The following is an 18450-nucleotide window of genomic DNA, read 5'->3' on the forward strand; positions in this document are numbered from 1 at the left end:
ACATACATATGTAAGTATGGCAAGTATTTAAAGAACAATGTCAACACATAAACTCCTAGATACACATATACGTTCAACAATTATTCATTAAAGTGCAAGATTGCATATTTTATGCTTCTCTAAAAATGTGATAATAGACGTCTAATGTTAAGTAATACCAATGGAACAGTTCTAAGTAAGAGGAGTTGAGCCATGTATTATATTTAACCTTCGAACGACGGTTCCAAAACAGTTAGGAGTAAACCATTATGGATACACGTTTAATGATATAGCATTAAACCAAATAACCATTTTTTCAATCTGTAAGAGCTCAAATTGCCTTATATGCAGAGCTTTACATCCTTTAATTAAAATTTTAAAATTAAATGAAAGCATGTACCTTATATAGTTGCAACCCTTATTAACCCATATATTTAACACTTGCGAAAGCTCAAAGAAGAATTCAATTAAATTTATCGCTATTTATCGATTATTTGACATCCCCAATAGTTGGAAGAAAAAATTGTTTGTGATTGTTTCGGGATAATCTTTGGAATTTTGCTAAGAATAGACGAAGAAATTCCATATTCAAAATAGAAATAACAGCATTGTCTGGTAATTATATAATGCATTAATCCTTGTTGTTTAATATTCGCTTGCTAACATAATAATTATAATATAATTAGGCTGAACCGTGCAAACACATAAAAGGCATGAGCGATTGGTCAAAATCACACAAAAACGCAAATAACGCTAGAGTCGAGAAAATGACGGAAGACGCATCAAAGTTTTTGGGTGGTGTCCTCGGTGATATAAGCTCACGATCGGCGTACACTCAAATAGCTATTGGTGCCACCTCAGGATGGTGAGTAGCACTTTTTTCAGCATAAATATATACATATGTATGTATGTACAAATGTTTGCAATTTTATAATATAAAATATAAAAAGATGCAATAGCAATTATCATAGGACTATTATGTATTTAAGCAAATCTCAGATAGGTGACGTAATTTTCAAATTTATGGGAAAATAGGCATGTTAAATAGAACGAAAACAGTGCTTTACATAAATTGCTCGTTAATTGCAATGAAATGCATATATACATATGAATGTAATGATATAGGTACAACAAATGATTCATTTATATTTGATAATTTTTTTAACATACATTTTTTTTTTAATTGTGTTATGTGAATGCAAATACATGATATATTATTACTATAAGCCAAGTGTATTTCTACAGTTTATAAAATCTATTAATGGATACGTGTATATATATGTATGAATCTAAAAATTATTAAAAAATTTTACAAATTCAATATTGTATACTAAATATTTTTAAACTTTCACATAGGTTTACTGGTTTTGCAACAATGAAAATTGGCAAATTTGCAGCTTTCGCTATCGGAGGTGGTATTATTTTAATGGAAATTGCCCATCAGGAAGGTTTTATTGAAATCGATTGGTCAAAAATCACAGGAAAACTTGATAAAGTCACTGACAAAGTAGAAACGGCTGTAACTGGCCAAGAAAAAAATTGGATTGAAAAGGTGAGTGTAAGAAGCTTATATTTTTGATCTATACAAACCCAAAATTTGAGAATTTATTTGGCACAGCCCACACATTACGTAGAGCCATGTCGAGTTTAAAAAAAAAAATGGGAATGAAATACAAAAATAAAATATTTTTTAATTGTTATTAAAGTTCTTTAAACAATTTTCAAAAGTTGAATTTCAAAAAAAGTTTAAAATAAAAATGTACGCTTGCGCGAATAATGAACGAAATGATTTTATAATGGAAACTTATTCCATTAAAAGAATATTCTTAATAATACAAAAAGTATTGTTTGCTACTAATTGCATTTATTTTTCGTTTTAACCAGGGCAAAGTGTTTGTTAAAAACAACGCAATTTTCACGGTAGCATTTCTTGGTGGCGCTCTTGTTGGAGTTGGCTGTGCATGAATTACTTTAGGATCAATGTTATCTATAGCAGACTGCTAAACATGACAATTAACGTCACAAGTATTAATATTAGAAATGCATATGTATGCGCTCATATAATTGAAATGTTGTCTTCTTTGGCTTTGGAATAAATTATGCAAATATTTTAAGAAATTGTTATTCGTTATTTTTTAGTGTAAAATAAGTTGGTGAACGCGTAGGTAGTGATTAAGTAGATTTGTAGTTTTCTAATATTTTATGTGTATATTTATACATCAGCATTTTAAGAATACTAACTAACATTTTCTATAGTAAATTTTTAATGCTTGTTGTTTTTAAGTTCTTATTATCGCAGCATACTTTAACATAATATTTCGTCTTTCACTTTTCAGACTGAACGTTTTGTTGATCGTAAACTAGATCGTGCAGAGAACATATTAAAGTCAAAAACAAAGAAAGCCAAAAAATGGTATAGCAAACTTATTGGTGACGAAAATGGACCCAAAGTAAACGATCTTCACATTTTCTTAACGGCCTTCGTAGGCGGAATTGCATTAGGCGTAGCTTCGGCTTAATATAAATCGCATGCTTAATTTACGATGTTACTCTTACCGATATCTAGCATCTCATTAATTACACACATACCTATTCATTTCATTTAATTTAACTGAGTTTGATTTATAAAGCGAATATGATGTAATTGATATCACAACAGTGCTTGAATTAAAAGCGTTGAATATTTAATTAATAAAAATCGATCTATGGAATATTTCTAATTAATTAATACGTGGGTTACTGGCATGTGATGGATGTGTGTAAAACGAATTTCAATGACATAAATAAATAAACAATACTTTTAATGAGTTTCTTCTAAGTTTCTGAATTTAACAAAGTTTTGAAATTCAATTTGAAATAAATTAACACTTCATAATTTTTTAGATACTCAAAATTTTTATTTAATATGAATATTTAAATTTTATTGAATGCAGCAACATCAACACTTTGAACGTAGTCTTCTAGTTTTTCGATTTCTTCAGTTAACCAATCAATTGAGACTTTGTCGTCTTCGACGACACACGAAATACTAAGCTTTTGGATACCAAAAGCAACTGGAACGAATTTGGATGCGCCCCATAAGAGTCCATCGGTTTCGATTTTTCTTATTTCCGTTTCCATAACTTTAAGATCGGTTTCATCGTCCCATGGCTTAACATCTAAAATCAAACTAGATTTTGCGATAATTTGCGGTTTCTTCGATTTCTTTGCGGCGTATGCAGCCAAACGCTCCTCGCGCACACGTGCGGCTTCTTCATCCTCTTCGTCTTCAGAACCGAAAAGATCCACATCATCATCATCAGCTTCTGCCTTTGCAGGTGCGGCGTTGGAGACTGGGGCAGGGGCAGATGTCGGTACAACCGTTGTACCGGTTAGTTCGGCGTTAACTTTCTTTTCCAAAGCTGTTATGCGACTTTGAGTTTCTAAACAAACCGATCTCAAGCTTTCTATTAACTTTCTCAAATCGGCGTTGTCTTTTTCTATAACAATAACACGATCAAGAACCTCACCGGATGCTGGAGTTGCAGTTAGTGTAGTAATACCGTCCATCTATAATTGCAAAAAAAAAAAATAATTTATAAATATTTTTAGTAAATAGTTTAAGGATAGTAGACTCAATACAGAAAAAAAAACACTAACGAAAACACATGCAAATTCGATTTTTTACATAGCACCAAGGTAAAACATTTACAATTACCTTTTCTAAAGAATTTTTAATATGTTCTCTTGCTTTAGCGATTTCCGAGACTAAAGTGCACTGGCTGTTGGCCGAGGAACCCTTTAAATATAAGTAAAAACATTGAGAATTTAAATTCACTAAATATATGGCATTTGCTAGTCTTTAGCAAATAAAAATAAAGCTGGTGCCATAAAAACAAAAAGAATAAAATTGTATATTTCAAAGATGTTTAGGAAAGGCGATTCCAACTAAAAACTTTTATTTGCGACCAAAACATGAAATTAAAGAAAAATTAACATTGAATAAGATATACCCAAGCTCTACTGCTACTGTTGTGTACTTAACGGAAATATTTAAAAGTATATGAAACAAATTTGATATTTAAATAACTTTTAAAAAGTGTAATTTGTGCAGAATAAGTTTGCAATATTTTACTAGTAGGACTCTTGCTAACCAACATATCAGCATTTTTTTTAGCTCCCTTATTTCTTTTTTTGGGCTTTTCTCCACTTTGTTTAGCAACCACTTTGGGTACTTCAATAGGTGCATTGACCTGGGAGCCGGTTGATAAAAGTCTCTCTTCGCTTTCAGAGTTTGTCGATATTTCTGTTAATTTTGCTACATGCTCATTCTTTTTGTATTTCAATTTTTTGCTTTTTTTCAATTTAGTTTGGGGTTCTTGCACACCATTCAAGTGACCATCCCCGCTTATCTGTTTGATCTTATCCTCATTTGAGCAGCATGAAAGGAAACATAACTACATATTAGATTTACAGATAGAGATTATTTTACCGACACGTGTAACAGTTATGTACAATAGGGAGTTGAGTTATAAGTATATTTTCGATTCTTTACCTCCTTGCTCAAAAGTTCGTAATATTGACGTTCAGCGTTATGGCAATTTGCCTTATCCACCCAGAAACGGTCTGTAGCTAGAGTTGTGGCCATTTTTTAAACAAATATTTAGAATTAAAAAGTCCGCAAATTTCGCTACTACGTTGATTGGGAGATGTACACGCTACAATTAAACTAATTCCCACACACAATTGTGAACTTGCGAAAGTCGACCGATGTATCGATAATTTCTTTAATCGGTTCGTAAAAATATTATAACGTTTTCAATAGGCTCTTTGCAATACTAAATTTTTTAGGTTTGCAATATTTATCGAAAGTAAATTAATTTAAATATTCATATAAAAGGAAAATTGGTATATACATGCATTTATTGTAGAATTTCAATGCATGCTTTCAAGTTTTGAAACTTTAGTTCATAATTTAGCTAGAGCCTAACCATACGAGTATATGACTAATAAATAACAAAATCTTATAAAGATTCCATATTTTATTTTCTCATAATAAGATCGTAGTTACATCCAAATGGTGCTTTAATGTAATATCTGCGACGCAGGAATATACATTTTATTATTTTAATAAACAATATTTTTTAAGTAAATCGTTTTAAACATGTGCTTGTACTTATATATTTTATAGCGCAGATAGTAGTGCACTACTATATATTTTTATTTTGTACATAAAAATGTAAAAAACAAATTGATATATGTTTTAAAACTACATGTATAAAGATTACGCATTTAGAACAATTTGGAACCTTAATCACTTTGTGAATATTTTATAAATATGAATGCGTGTACGTGTGTAACTTTCACAAAACTATATATATTTAAAACATTAACTGTTACTAATCTAGTTCCATTCGATTTTCCATAAATAAATTTCCGGTGTGCAACTTTGACTCCTTCATTTTATCATATGATTTAAGGAGATCTTCCATAGAAATGGCAATTAAAGGATTACTCAATTCGATAGCAGCGTTTGCCGATGTCGATGGTTCAGCGGATTGAGTCGAAAATACCGTAAGTTGATTCTCATTGGAACGCATAAATAAACGCATTCTGTAAACTGAGGCATTGCGACACATTTCTCTTAAATCCGAACCAGAAAACCCAGTTGTTAGCTTTGCCAATCGATTAAAATCAACATCATTATGTACGCATTCAGTATCTAAAATTAATTTTAGAATTTGTAATCGTTGTTCTTCGGTCGGTAGTCCGATATGGAATTGAGCCGGCATACGGCGTATGATAGCCTTATCTAAATCTTTTGGACGATTAGTTGCGCCCATAACAATAACCGTTGAATTTGAATTTGTATTAAGTCCATCCCATAGCATCATAAATTGAGTTTTCATCATTGCAGTAGCCTCATGGTCGTTTGAGTTGCGACTGCGCAAAAATGAATCGATTTCATCTATGAAAATTATGCAAGGTTGAATTTTGATAGCCAACGAAAAGACTGCCGATGCCAATTTCTGGGATTCACCATACCATTTATCTGTTAGAATTGCTACGTCCAAGTTTATGAAACGCATACCAGCTTCTTTTGCAGTTGCTTTTGCGATTAAAGTCTTACCACAACCTGGCGGTCCGTGCAACAATACACCTTTTGGTGCTTGCCACAGTTTGGACTGATTAAATAAATCTCGATGTCTCACTGGTAACACAACAGACTCTCGTAGTTCCTGTATAACATTATCGAGACCAGCAATATCATTCCAGCTCACTGTTATATCTGCAGGCACAACTAAATGAGTGGCAATCATTAGCTCATAGTCATTAAATTGTTGTGGATTAACTTTGAAACCACTTTGATCGCCTAGCCTAAAAATAAATAAAATTACATTTGCTGGTATAAACACGATTTGTGAAAATAACACTACCTTTTTAATTGTTCTTCAGCACGCAACTTAGCCTTCTTTTTATTCTTGCTCGTTGGATCAAGTTGGTTCATCATCCATTTCACCGAATAAAATGTGATGACAGATGCAATGGAAACTCGAAGAAGTAACTGAACGATTTCATTTCGCGATAACTGTGACCCACCGAAATTAAAGTTGTCCATTTTTTTTATTAAATATTGTGTAATTTATTTTATGAAGCACATAGTCTTTTCATGCTACCGCAGGTGACATTAGGATACATGACATAGCGTTCCTTTAAATTCATCGACTTTGAGATTTCGATAATATTTTTAGATTTAATATATCCAAAGTGATATAACTAATAGCAACATTTTATATTTATTTTTATTTTATAAAAAATTCCTGTATAATATGGCTTATTTTCGAAAAAATGTGTAAAATGCAATAATTGTCCAAAAATATTGGCAACTTGAAAAACACTATTCACCCTGTTCTGTAGTAGTTATCCACTAAGTTTTTCTATTTTATGTAAAGTAATTTCAATCTATTTGTACGACGTACGAAAATGTGGCAACATACGGTATACCCTGTTTTTTGTTGCGAGTTTACACGTTTGTTTTAGTTGCCGTAGAATTTATTAAACAAAAATGGAATTTGATGCTGAGGACAATCTTACCGTGGAGGAAATGCACTTTATAGCTGACTTGGACAGGTGTGTTCCACATTGCAATAACTTTGGACGTACAAATTTATAATACTTTCAACAATTTCTTCTTAACTACACAGTCGCCAGTTTGGTTTTCTCAAATTGACAGCGCCTGAAAATGCAGCCATACGTATTATTGTTGAACGTGCGGTGAAAATCTTACAAAAGGTTATTATATCAAGAAGGGAAGAAGAGCAAAGTGAGAAATTAGCAATAAAATCAGAAGATGTGCCTGAAGAATCGAACCCACATGTGATGAAGACAGAGCAGGGAAGTGATGAACTGTTTCAGGAAAATAGTACCCAAGTGCCTGTTGACTTACCAAGTCCCCAAAAGAAAGAAGAAGAAAGTGCTAATCAAACATCTGTGGAAACTTCTACCACTAATCGGGACGCTGGTAATGATAAAAATAAAATTTCCGTAGATGTTTTGACTTATTGTAAGCTGGGACACCTTCATTTACTTCTTGAAGAGTATGACGAAGGTATGTATATATATTGCGCATATTAAGGCATTAACTTTGCGCTTTAAACGTAATCATTCGAAGTGCATATTGATAATTTCATATTTTTATATTCCAGCGCTTGCAGCTTATCAAAAGTATTATCAACTTTGTCCAAAGAACTGGAAAAATTTGCCTTTTCTGTATGGGCTTGGGATGGTTTATTTCCATTTTAATGCATTTAGATGGTAAGTAACTATTAAAAATAGTAGATAAGATGAGATCTTCATAAAGGTCCATGACCTATATTTTAATAGCCAATGGATAACAATCACTAGACTTCGAGTCTGTTTTAGTAATCGTTGATATTATTTATTGTATAAAGAGTACATTCGCATATATAATATACATATATACATATACATGTATCATTGAGAGTAGACAAATCTTTAATAGTCGTGTGTACATATAATGATAAATGATCTTTTTTATTTTTATATTTATTGCGTATATTAGAATAATTTTCAATAAAATGATGTCAGGTGTAATTTGTCTTATAAAGTAAGGATAATATTGAATTATATGTTATTCGCGACAGTACTCTACTTTATGCAATACATGGTGAGTACCGTACTAAAGGTACTCGTATTTTATCAATAGTAATAGCTTTTATATTCAAGGGTCCAGGTGTTTGTGTCATTTTATTTAAATCTAGTTTCGTGAATGTTTCATATAATATGTTATATATTTAATATAAATTATACTTATATATAATATAGATTTACGTATTTTATACAAAACAAGCGATAGATGTATCCAATTGGAAACTACAAACCAACCAATATACAATATATGACTTCTACAACAGTTATCTATACGTTAAATTACTTTTATTTTGTTTTATAAAAACCATACATATGTATATATCATAAATCAAATTGATTACCTATTTGTTTGGAATTTCCCATTTTATAAAAGTGTTGCCAATTAACTGAAGTTAAACCATAATCAAACAACAATATTTAATGAAATTTGTTGGCAACACTGTGTATGATATTTCCCATATTTTCTTTTTTAGTTCGCTAAACTCCTTCCGTAGGGCACGATGCACTGCCTTTGTGCGGTTGAATCCGCCATATTTATTTCTCACTGCCATTGAGTGATTTTAATTGTAGTAATAAAAAAATAGAATTTAGTGTATTTGTAAGAAGTTAACAACACCAAAATTAACACAAGTACTATAACTCAAGTTTTTATGCATTGTGTGGTTATTTATGATAAATACATTTGTGAATAACTGATGAATATGTGTAATCGTTTGACGAATGATAAAACCGAAACGAAAATATTTTATAAACTAACATAAATTCTAACACCGATATATCTAAGTGAAATCAAATACCATTTTGGTATATAAATTTTTAAATCAATATGATATGTGCGAATAATGTAAACATAAAAGAAGAATATTTCATAAAATACGTGAAAATTATTTGATGGTGTTAGTTTGTGTATACACCAATATTTCAAGAAGGGATCCACAATCTAATGCATTTGTTTTCATATACATCTACACGCTAACGCCTCATCTATGAAATATCTTATTTCCCTGCATCTAAATAAATAAAAGAAAACTTATTAGAAAATACGTAAGTTAAATGGTAAAATGTAAAACATTATGATTGACTATGTAAAATAAACATTTGTATTTACTCGTACACTTTGTCTGGCCAATAACAAAAAAAAAACAGCTTTATTCTTAACCCTATAAACAAAACACAAACTTTGCAATAGAAAACGTTTTGATTTCGTAATCAATGCATTTGAAAAACAATGTAAACCTATTAAATAATATTGCATTTGTAAAAATTCATTAGAATTTTTCTATGGCATACATATAAAATGTATGTGAAATGTCTGGTCACGTAGGCACTAGTGCTTCGCTGCTGCATAGTCTAGTAGAGCAGCACTTATATATGTATGTACACATAACAGAGTATGCACTAATGCATAAATGTGCATCTTGGGGTGGTACGAAAATGGATTTTTTTTTATTATTTATTTTTTTTTTTTGTTTTGAATTTGGAAAGTTTTATTGTGTTTTTATATTTGTTTGCAAAGCTTTCGCAGCTACATATATAATAAAATGTTTTAATAATATTTATGTACATGCATTTTGTATATATATAAGTATTAATATATTATATTTAACCCCACACAGGGCGGAAACAGTTACAAACAATATATCCCATGCGTGGGTATGTAAATGTACTCTATGAAAGTCATACATATTAAGATGTTTTTAATGCCGCTATTTTGGAGGCGAAGTGATTTTCAACATTAACGGAGAAAATTGTTGTAAATTTAGTTTGGTAGAAACAAAATTTTTAACAAAAGAACCATAGTGAGCTAGACATAAATGAGCTGATTTTAAAATCGGTAAAATGTTCGCATTTTGGTATACATTTATTAAAAAATTGCTGAAAGATAAAAAAAGTAAACTTAAATAGCTAAAGCTAATTTTTTTTTATAATAACGCTATCATCGTAATGAAAATGGAAGAATAGAATAGAATAAATATGTATACAATCGTTACCTTTATACAGCATTGGGGATTTGTTATTTATAACTTTGTCTTAGTTACATAGACTTAATTATATGTAAATTGTTAATCGGTATTTTAATTAATAATATATCTCATCTTCTAATTTCATAACTTCTGCTTTCTAGGTCTATTAGAGCGTTTCGGAGTTTACTTTATCAAGACCCGAATTTTATACGGGCTAGTGAGGCTCATTTACGCATTGGGCTTATGCTAAAAGTCTTTGGGGAGTATAAACTATCACTTAAACACTTGAAATTAGCCCAAATTGACAATTCTCCATGCACATTTTCTAAGCTACAAAGTAAGTGTATACAATACTTGCAAGATTATAAAAATTTTAAAACATATACCATTTGTCACAAATATCTATATTAAACTATTAAAATATTTTTCAGTAAAATTTCACATTGCCCATCTATATGAAGTTCATAATAAGCATAAAGCGGCCAAAGAGGCCTACGATCATCTTCTTAATAGTAAAGAGCTGACATTGGAATTGAAAGCAGATATATATAGACAATTAGGTATGTATGTGTTTTACATTAATTTGTCAAAAATATAATTTTAATAAAACCAAAAATATTTCCTCTCTTAAGGATGGATGTATCATTGCGTTGAATCATTAGGAGATAAAAAACAACGAGATAATTATGCAATAATATGTTTACAAAAGTCAATTGAAGCAAATCCGAAATCAGGACAATCACTTTATTTATTAGGCAGATGTTATGCGGGTATTAATAAAGTTCACGACGCATTCATAGCTTATCGAAATTCTGTGGAAAAGAGTGAAGGAAACGCCGATACATGGTGTTCTATCGGGTAATATTTTTATAAATTATTTATAAATTTGTTAAATTCCAAATATTTAATAATGTGCATATTTCGACTTCTATAGGGTATTATATCAGCAACAAAGTCAACCGACAGACGCGCTGCAAGCGTATATATGTGCAGTTCAACTCGACAAGAATCATAAGGCGGCGTGGACTAACCTAGGAATATTGTATGAAAGTTGTGGGCAACCAAGGGATGCGTATGCATGTTATTTAAATGCAACAAGAAGTATAAAAAATGTTAGTTGATTTTCTATATTTGTTAGAGTTTTTTCTATTGACTGTATTTTTTTTTTAACAATTTCAAGTAACTAAAACGCTTTCAACATTTTTTAATTATTTTTTTTTTATATTTAGTGATAAATAATATATTTTAATTTCTAATATTCGTTACAGAATACGCAACCAAAGGCTACAGTTACCGATAATAAAGCCGGAAATTTAAATCTTAAACTCCGTACGACAGGAAATTTAACTTCACGAGAGTGTCATGGTTTGGGTAAAGGATTGTCTCAACGTATAAAATTTTTAGAAACTCAGTTAGCCCAAGCGCCTATGCCAAGTATTACTTCAAAAAGAAGACAACTTTGTTCTATTGAAGAAGCGTGGAATTTACCAATTTCATTGGAAATGAGTTCGCGGCAACAACATCAACAAGCTACGCAAGTGCAGCAACGTCAATATGGCAAAAGTGCTCACGGTTCGGTAAGTTAGCTTTTGCAATTATTCGTATAGTGAATCTAATTGTTTGCGATTTAGGCTTTTTAAAGAAATTTAAACGTTTGGCTACTGTTTATTGAGAAAGTGTTGCTTAGTGTTCGGAATGCAATTGTAGTAATAATTATTATCTTATTGTTTCCAATGCTAATAAATGAAATTACAGCAATAGTACTTACATTTCAAAATTTTGTCAGAGCATTGCCTTTAACAATATTAAGAATTGGGTACACCTGCATGATTTTAGGTATTTAGATTTATTTCTCTGCCGGTATTTTTATTGTTGTGATTTTTCTTAATACTATACAAAAATGGTGGGTCCTATAATTATTATTTTTTTGTTTTTAAATGTTTGTAAATAGTTTATTTAAAAGTTCAATAACAACTGTATTTCATAAATTAAATGTATTCAACAAATTGTTTATAAAAATTTACATAAAATTATATTAATTTACATAATAAAATTTATAAAGTTTGCAACCTTATTTGCCATATTTATAAATATTTATTAAAACGTGGAAACCCTGTCAAAAATAATAATTTTGTGGCAACGCCACAATAGTAAAATGCGAAAAATTGTTGGCAATGTCGCGTAGGAAACGTGTTCATTTCCTCCATTTCAATTTTGTCAGGTTAAGTGAAAGGTTCGTGAAAATACCACTTCCAGTAGTTTTACAAATTTTGGGAAAATATTTGCACCTTAAATTTATTTTTCTATATAAAAAACTAATTAATCAAACGAATATTTTTGAATATAATTTAAGGTAATACAGGGCCCACCACCACCATATCCACACACACATCAGAATATAAATAATGTACCAACAAAGCGTTTCAAAGATGAGGCCCTCCAACAAACCGAGTCCGGCAATCGCCCAGGGCAACCGGCTTTCTTCCTTTCACAGCAACAGCTACAAACTTTACAATTTTTGCAACAAAACCAAAGCACGCTTAATCATCAAGAGCAGGCGTTGTTCCAACAACTCAGCAGTCAATATCGCCTTATGCAACAATATCAACAAGCAATGAGACAGCAGAACACGTGTCAATTGCCACAAAATGTACAAGCACAATTACAATCACCGTCGCTGCAACCGGCGACAGGACAACCCATACACTCCACACCGTCATCTTCGTTAACGCCCGGAAGTATTACTGAAGCGACGGGGGCAACGTCGAGTACGAATGCGCCTCCCGCATACGCCGGAACGCTTGATGAGCAAACGAAAGTAGTGCCAAAGCCATCTACGTCAACAATTGAATCTAGTGTGCTGACGCAGTTGTCACCGAGTAATGATCAGTTGGGTAAGTGCACCGTATATATTAAATAGGTTCTCGAACACGTGTTTCCACATACATCCACGCATGCATACTTGCATATATATTCTCTTTTGTGTATGCTTATTTAAATTATAATTTTTAAAATACAATATTATTTTTTTTTTTTTAAGTTTTTTGGTAAATGTTATTTGATTTTTCAGAGGTTTTAAATAATTTTTTTTTTAATTTTTATATTCTAATGAATAAAAAAATTGCAAATAAATATGTTTTAATAGGTTAATATTAATTTTTAAAAATCTCCGCAGATATACTTTGGAGTGAACACTTTAGTAGCACTCTGATTGCCCCTCTGACGGAAAATTATGAGATTGCACATGGGTCTTACTAAATCCTATATGTGCACTATTGATAGTGCATATTTGATAGAAGACCAACAAATTTATATATTTAGCTTTAATTTTGTTGCCACGAAGCATAATCGCTAAAGTCGATACTACAATCGATATATTTGCATAGTAGTTATTTAGTGCGGAAATATATATCATATATTCATATAGTGTATTATAAATCTCATAAGTGCATATATTGTTTTCTTTTATTTAGGTGTCAGCGATCAAGAGCTGCAGGTGTTTCTCTCACAAAAAGGTTTAACCTCTACGTTTGCTGAAGATCTTTTAAAGACATTTAACCCTGATAATCTAGATATTAAGGAAGAAGATATAGACGGTACTTCTGAGGATTTATTCAATGGCCTCGAAAAGAATTTAAGCACCGTCGATAAAAGCAATACACGCACATCCGTCGTCAGTGGCCAGCAACCAACAGGCGAAACTAACAGTACAGAAACTGTTGGCGCCGTAAAAGAAGAAGCTGGTGCGCAAGAAAACGCCGATATAAAATCGGAAAACCTGCGTGATGATGAATACGACGATAAATACGATGATGACCTTGAAGAGCCCTCGAAATTTAGCATACAAATGGATTCGAAACAACTGATTGCAGCTGTTAAAAATCTCTCACTCGAAGAACCACCGCCTCATTGTTCCGTATTACATATAAATGCGCCACCGCCTTCGCCGCCAGATTGCCCGCCACAACGTCTTACCCGCGAACAACTACTGCCGCCCACACCATCCGTACATTTGGAGAATAAGAAACACGCCTTCAGTCCGCAATTGCAAGAGTTCTGCCTAAAACATCCGATAGCTGTGGTGCGTGGCTTGGCTGGTGCACTTAAATTAGACTTGGGTCTATTCTCCACTAAAACGCTCGTCGAAGCCAATCCCGATCATAGTGTTGAGGTGCGCACACAAGTGCATCAGTCACCGGATGAAAACTGGGACGCGTCGCAAGCAAAACGTGTGTGGGCATGCATATCACACCGATCGCACACGACTATTGCGAAATATGCGCAATATCAGGCATCCAGCTTTCAAGACAGTTTAAAGGTATGTAGCAGCATCTTTTGTATTTTGCTCTGATTAAGTTTTACTAATTCTTATGTGATGATCACATTTATTTTATAACTTTCGTTCTACATAGTAAAGAATGTTGATGATAATTAAATATCTGATTATGCGTTAAAATATAAATATTATTAAAATATTTTAACGCATTTGCTAACATATTCGAATGGCAATTTTAATGTTTTGCAATTAAATTATCAAAAATATGTTATTGCCTTTACAGGATGAACATGATAAAGGACCAGCTGGCGTACCAACAATGTCTGATTCGGATTCTAAAGATTCTGTGAGCAATTCCAATGTTAGTGGCAAGCGGAAAAAGCTTAAAAATGGAAACAAAATGTTGAGGTAATGAAATAAAAAATTAAGCGAAAATTAAAAACCAAACATTTGCACTTATTAATCTAGTATTGACGTTACTAATAGTCAATATTATTCATTAAAGTGCTAAAACAAAGCAGGGCCTTTCGCTAACACCGTTTTTAAAAATTAATGAATGAACGGCGTTTGATAGTAGGGCTCGCGACAATTCAAAATATGAGAAAATATATATTTTTTTTTGTTGTTTAGCCAGAAGCGTTTTTAAACATGTACATTTTGCATTTCCAGATTTGGCACCAATGTAGATCTGTCGGATGAACGAAAATGGCGTTCACAGCTTGCTGAATTGCAAAAACTGCCGGCATTTGCGCGCGTCATATCGGCAGCCAATATGTTGTCACATGTCGGTCATGTAATTTTGGGTATGAATACTGTGCAATTATACATGAAAGTGCCGGGTAGTCGTACACCGGGTCATCAAGAGAATAACAATTTCTGCTCGATAAATATAAATATTGGTCCGGGCGATTGTGAATGGTTTGCCGTGCCCGATGCCTATTGGGGTGGCATACATAATCTGTGCGAAAAAAATAATATCAGCTATTTGCACGGTTCATGGTGGCCGGTGTTAGAAGACTTATATAAGGAGAATATACCAGTTTATCGATTCATACAACGGCCGGGCGACTTGGTTTGGGTCAATGCAGGGTAAGTTAATGCACAGCAACACTTAATTGATACTTCTAATTTTTTGTTAATTTATGTTGTCTGCTCAAATGATGTTAAACACAAATCACATACTAACTTTCGTTCTACTGAAAAACGTTGTGTAGAGATTGAGTTATCTGATAAAAATCATCAATTGACTTAGTTTGTTGTTAAATTATAGATAATAATAATAAAATAAATTATCCACTCCCATTGCAGTTGTGTTCATTGGGTGCAGTCAGTTGGTTGGTGCAATAATATAGCATGGAATGTGGGCCCACTGACAGCGCGACAATATTCCCTAGCGATTGAACGTTATGAATGGAATAAACTGCAAAACTTCAAAAGTATTGTGCCCATGGTGCATCTCAGTTGGAATCTCGCTAGAAATATCAAAGTTTCAGACCCAAAACTGTTTGAACTTGTCAAGTAAGTAAAATTTTTATCATTTTTTACATTATAAAAATTAAATATTTTTGAATATGTGTAAGGCTCTTCAACTACTTTAATGTTTATAATAAACATCTCAATCTTCTGAATTTACAGAATGTGTCTGCTGCAGACACTGAAAAATGTTGTGCACACCTTGGAGTATGTAAAATCGAAAGGCGTGGAAGTGCGCTTTCATGGGCGTGGAAAAAATGAAGCCTCACATTATTGTGGACAATGCGAGGTAAATGTCACACCACTCGTTTTTAGTTATACTAGCTATTTGTTTCTCCACATCCGCGGATATACTTTGGAGTGAACACTTTAGTAGCACTCTGATTGCCCCTCTGACGGAAAATTATGAGATTGCACATGGGTCTTGCTAAATCCGATATGTTCACTGCTGGATAGTGTACATTTGATGGCAGACCAACAAATATTTGTATATATTTAGCCTTAATCGTTGTTTGATTGAGCTGTTATTCAATCGCCTACAAAGTGGTTATAATAGTTAATTTTTTAGGTTAGGTAATTTAATTGATTTATTTGAAATTAAAATTTTTAAGCTAAGTGCGTTTTCGCGCAAAGATTTTATGATACAGATATTTTTAGTTTTGCGTAGTTTTTAAATAAAAACTATTCGCGGTTTTATTTTGGAAGTTTTAATTCCGATTATAAAACCAGAACTAAGAACTGAAAAAAAGACAAAGTACGAAGTACGCAAACCCAAAAAAAATTTAAATTCCAAAACAATGTCTCTTTTAATTATTAGTTATAAACTTCCGATCAGGGTTGCGAATTTTTAATTTAAAATTATTAATTTTAAGTAGATTTCCATTTTTAATCCCGTTGTTCGGGATCCCGAAAAAATGTGAATTCTAAAGCAAATTATTTTTTTTATGCTTAATTATATGCTTCAGATTAAAATTTTACTTTTTTATTTTTCAATCCGGCAGTTGGTTCGGTTTTTGGGATTAAAAATTTTATTTTTTTTAATCTGGTATGTGCTATTAAAATTTTTTATTTATCCTGAATACTGGATTAAAAAATAAAAAAAGATTTAATCCGACATACCGGATCCATCTACCGAATTGAAAAATAAAAAATAAAAAATTTCAATCTGAATAAAAAAATTTTAATCCCGTATTTGGGATTAGAAAATTTTAGTTGGAATGTTAATTTAATAATTTTTTTAATGAATTATTTGCAACCCTGCTTTGGATAAACATTTTTTTTAATAAGGTTTTTGGAATTCAATTTTTTTTATATCAATCTGGTTTTTGGGATAAAAAATGAATTCTTACTTTTCTGATCGATATTTGTAATTGGCAATTTGAAAATTTCTTAAAGTAAATTTTCAGGATTACAAAAGAAAAAATGTTTTCATAATCTTGATGCATGATTTGCAACCCTGATCATCAATATGTGTGGTATTAATAAATATAAATTTTCGTTTACCTTTTTTTTTTAATTTTTATTATTACATTATTTTATATCTTATTATGATTAATATTTATTAGTATTAAAATAATATATTTTTCCTTTTAACCATTTAGTTTACTAATTCTGTATCTTCTCTTACCTTGCAGGTTGAAGTTTTTAACATTTTATTTATACGAGAACAAGAGAAGCGTCACGTTGTGCACTGTATGGCCTGTGCACGTAAGCTATCACCAAATTTGCAAGGCATCGTTTGTTTGGAGGAATATCGTTTAAGCGAACTTTTACAAATTTACGATGCTTTCGCGTTGTATAAAGTACCACAGACACTGCCACAAAGTCCGAATTCGTCGAATATTTAATATTATAATAATTATATTAACGTGTATGATGAGAATGACGATCAAGATGATGTCGATGATGTTTCATGCTGATAATGGTATAATGATAAAGACATTCGTTAGTTGATTTGCATATATATATATATTTTTTTTCTGTAGATTGTCGGATATATAGGTCTATTGCTAATATTAAATAATTATACAATTTTTATAATAGACAACAACAAAAATGCACTGGTATTATACTTACGTAGGCATATTTTTATAATATTATACAAAATACAATTTCATTTTTAGCAAGTTTACGAGTAATTTTACGCTCTTCATATAGACGATTAGCCCTATATACATACATAAATCATCATTATTGTTCTACGTAATTTTATTTCTTAGACACTTAAGGCATTTCTCATCTATGCGATACATATGTATATAAATAAGTATATAATTATACATGGTACATGTGCGAGAATTATATACAAAAAATACATTTAAATAATAGTAATTATTACACATAGCTATTTAATTTGTTCTTATAAAACATTACAAAACATGCATATGTATACATTTGCATTTGAAAAGCACATACAAACAAAATATGTATGCGTAATGTGGATCGTATTTTTTGCGTTGCATAATTAATTCTAATTGTGGATTTTATTTTTTACTTTACATAATTCATTCAAATTGTGTATAGCGAACGAAAATGGTTGGATTTAGTTTTGTCACACGAAAAATAGAGAAAAGTATGAGTTAACTTATTTAAATCGAATACAAATAA

General features: G+C 31.4%; 4 protein-coding genes and 1 non-coding gene across 13 annotated transcripts; 3 read left to right on the forward strand and 2 right to left on the reverse strand.

The window, feature by feature from the left end:
* Positions 1-442: 442 nt before the first annotated feature.
* Positions 443-2690, forward strand: LOC106627154 (FUN14 domain-containing protein 1B). Of its 2 annotated transcripts, none has more exons than XM_014247167.3 (4): positions 443-594; positions 666-844; positions 1336-1531; positions 1864-2097. In XM_014247167.3, exons 2-4 carry the CDS (start codon positions 693-695, stop codon positions 1942-1944), a joined length of 429 nt encoding a protein of 142 aa, XP_014102642.1. In that variant the 5' UTR covers positions 443-594; positions 666-692; the 3' UTR covers positions 1945-2097. The 2 variants fall into 2 exon arrangements, with proteins under 2 accessions (XP_014102642.1, XP_014102641.1); XM_014247166.3 differs by lacking the exon at positions 1864-2097 and adding an exon at positions 2316-2690 and having other exon boundaries at positions 444-594.
* Positions 2691-2854: 164 nt separating this feature from the next.
* Positions 2855-4705, reverse strand: eEF1delta (elongation factor 1-delta). Of its 4 annotated transcripts, none has more exons than XM_014247165.3 (4): positions 4514-4705; positions 4113-4415; positions 3677-3757; positions 2855-3528 (listed from the first exon to the last, which is right to left on the reverse strand). In XM_014247165.3, the coding sequence occupies exons 1-4, from the start codon at positions 4604-4606 to the stop codon at positions 2893-2895; spliced, it is 1113 nt and encodes a 370-aa protein (XP_014102640.2). In that variant the 5' UTR covers positions 4607-4705; the 3' UTR covers positions 2855-2892. The 4 variants fall into 4 exon arrangements, with proteins under 4 accessions (XP_014102640.2, XP_036226419.2, XP_036226418.2 ...); XM_036370526.2 differs by having other exon boundaries at positions 4113-4379; positions 4514-4704; XM_036370525.2 differs by having other exon boundaries at positions 4113-4385; positions 4514-4704.
* Positions 4706-4982: 277 nt separating this feature from the next.
* Positions 4983-6668, reverse strand: nmd (no mitochondrial derivative). The gene is made up of 2 exons (XM_014247163.3): positions 6396-6668; positions 4983-6336 (listed from the first exon to the last, which is right to left on the reverse strand). The coding sequence occupies exons 1-2, from the start codon at positions 6575-6577 to the stop codon at positions 5358-5360; spliced, it is 1161 nt and encodes a 386-aa protein (XP_014102638.2). The 5' UTR covers positions 6578-6668; the 3' UTR covers positions 4983-5357.
* Positions 6669-6943: 275 nt separating this feature from the next.
* On the forward strand, positions 6944-18186 carry Utx (Utx histone demethylase). Of its 5 annotated transcripts, none has more exons than XR_001331159.3 (16): positions 6944-7089; positions 7164-7567; positions 7665-7773; positions 10256-10431; positions 10526-10654; positions 10727-10952; positions 11029-11206; positions 11363-11671; positions 12448-12988; positions 13568-14412; positions 14654-14778; positions 15040-15459; positions 15679-15888; positions 16006-16132; positions 17478-17767; positions 17829-18186. XR_001331159.3 is itself a non-coding variant. In XM_036370516.2 (16 exons), exons 1-16 carry the CDS (start codon positions 7025-7027, stop codon positions 17688-17690), a joined length of 4020 nt encoding a protein of 1339 aa, XP_036226409.2. In that variant the 5' UTR covers positions 6944-7024; the 3' UTR covers positions 17691-18186. The 5 variants fall into 5 exon arrangements, 4 of the variants coding, with proteins under 4 accessions (XP_036226409.2, XP_014102634.2, XP_014102637.2 ...); XM_036370516.2 differs by having other exon boundaries at positions 13568-13609; positions 13667-14412; positions 17478-18186; XM_014247159.3 differs by having other exon boundaries at positions 17478-18186.
* Positions 14833-14961, forward strand: LOC118682301 (small nucleolar RNA snoR83). Its single transcript, XR_004978078.1, has one exon. It is a non-coding gene; the product is annotated as a small nucleolar RNA snoR83 (small nucleolar RNA).
* Positions 18187-18450: the final 264 nt, after the last annotated feature.

The sequence above is a fragment of the Bactrocera oleae genome, chromosome 3, assembly GCF_042242935.1.
Source record: "Bactrocera oleae isolate idBacOlea1 chromosome 3, idBacOlea1, whole genome shotgun sequence".
In the NCBI taxonomy this organism is placed as follows: domain Eukaryota; kingdom Metazoa; phylum Arthropoda; class Insecta; order Diptera; family Tephritidae; genus Bactrocera; species Bactrocera oleae.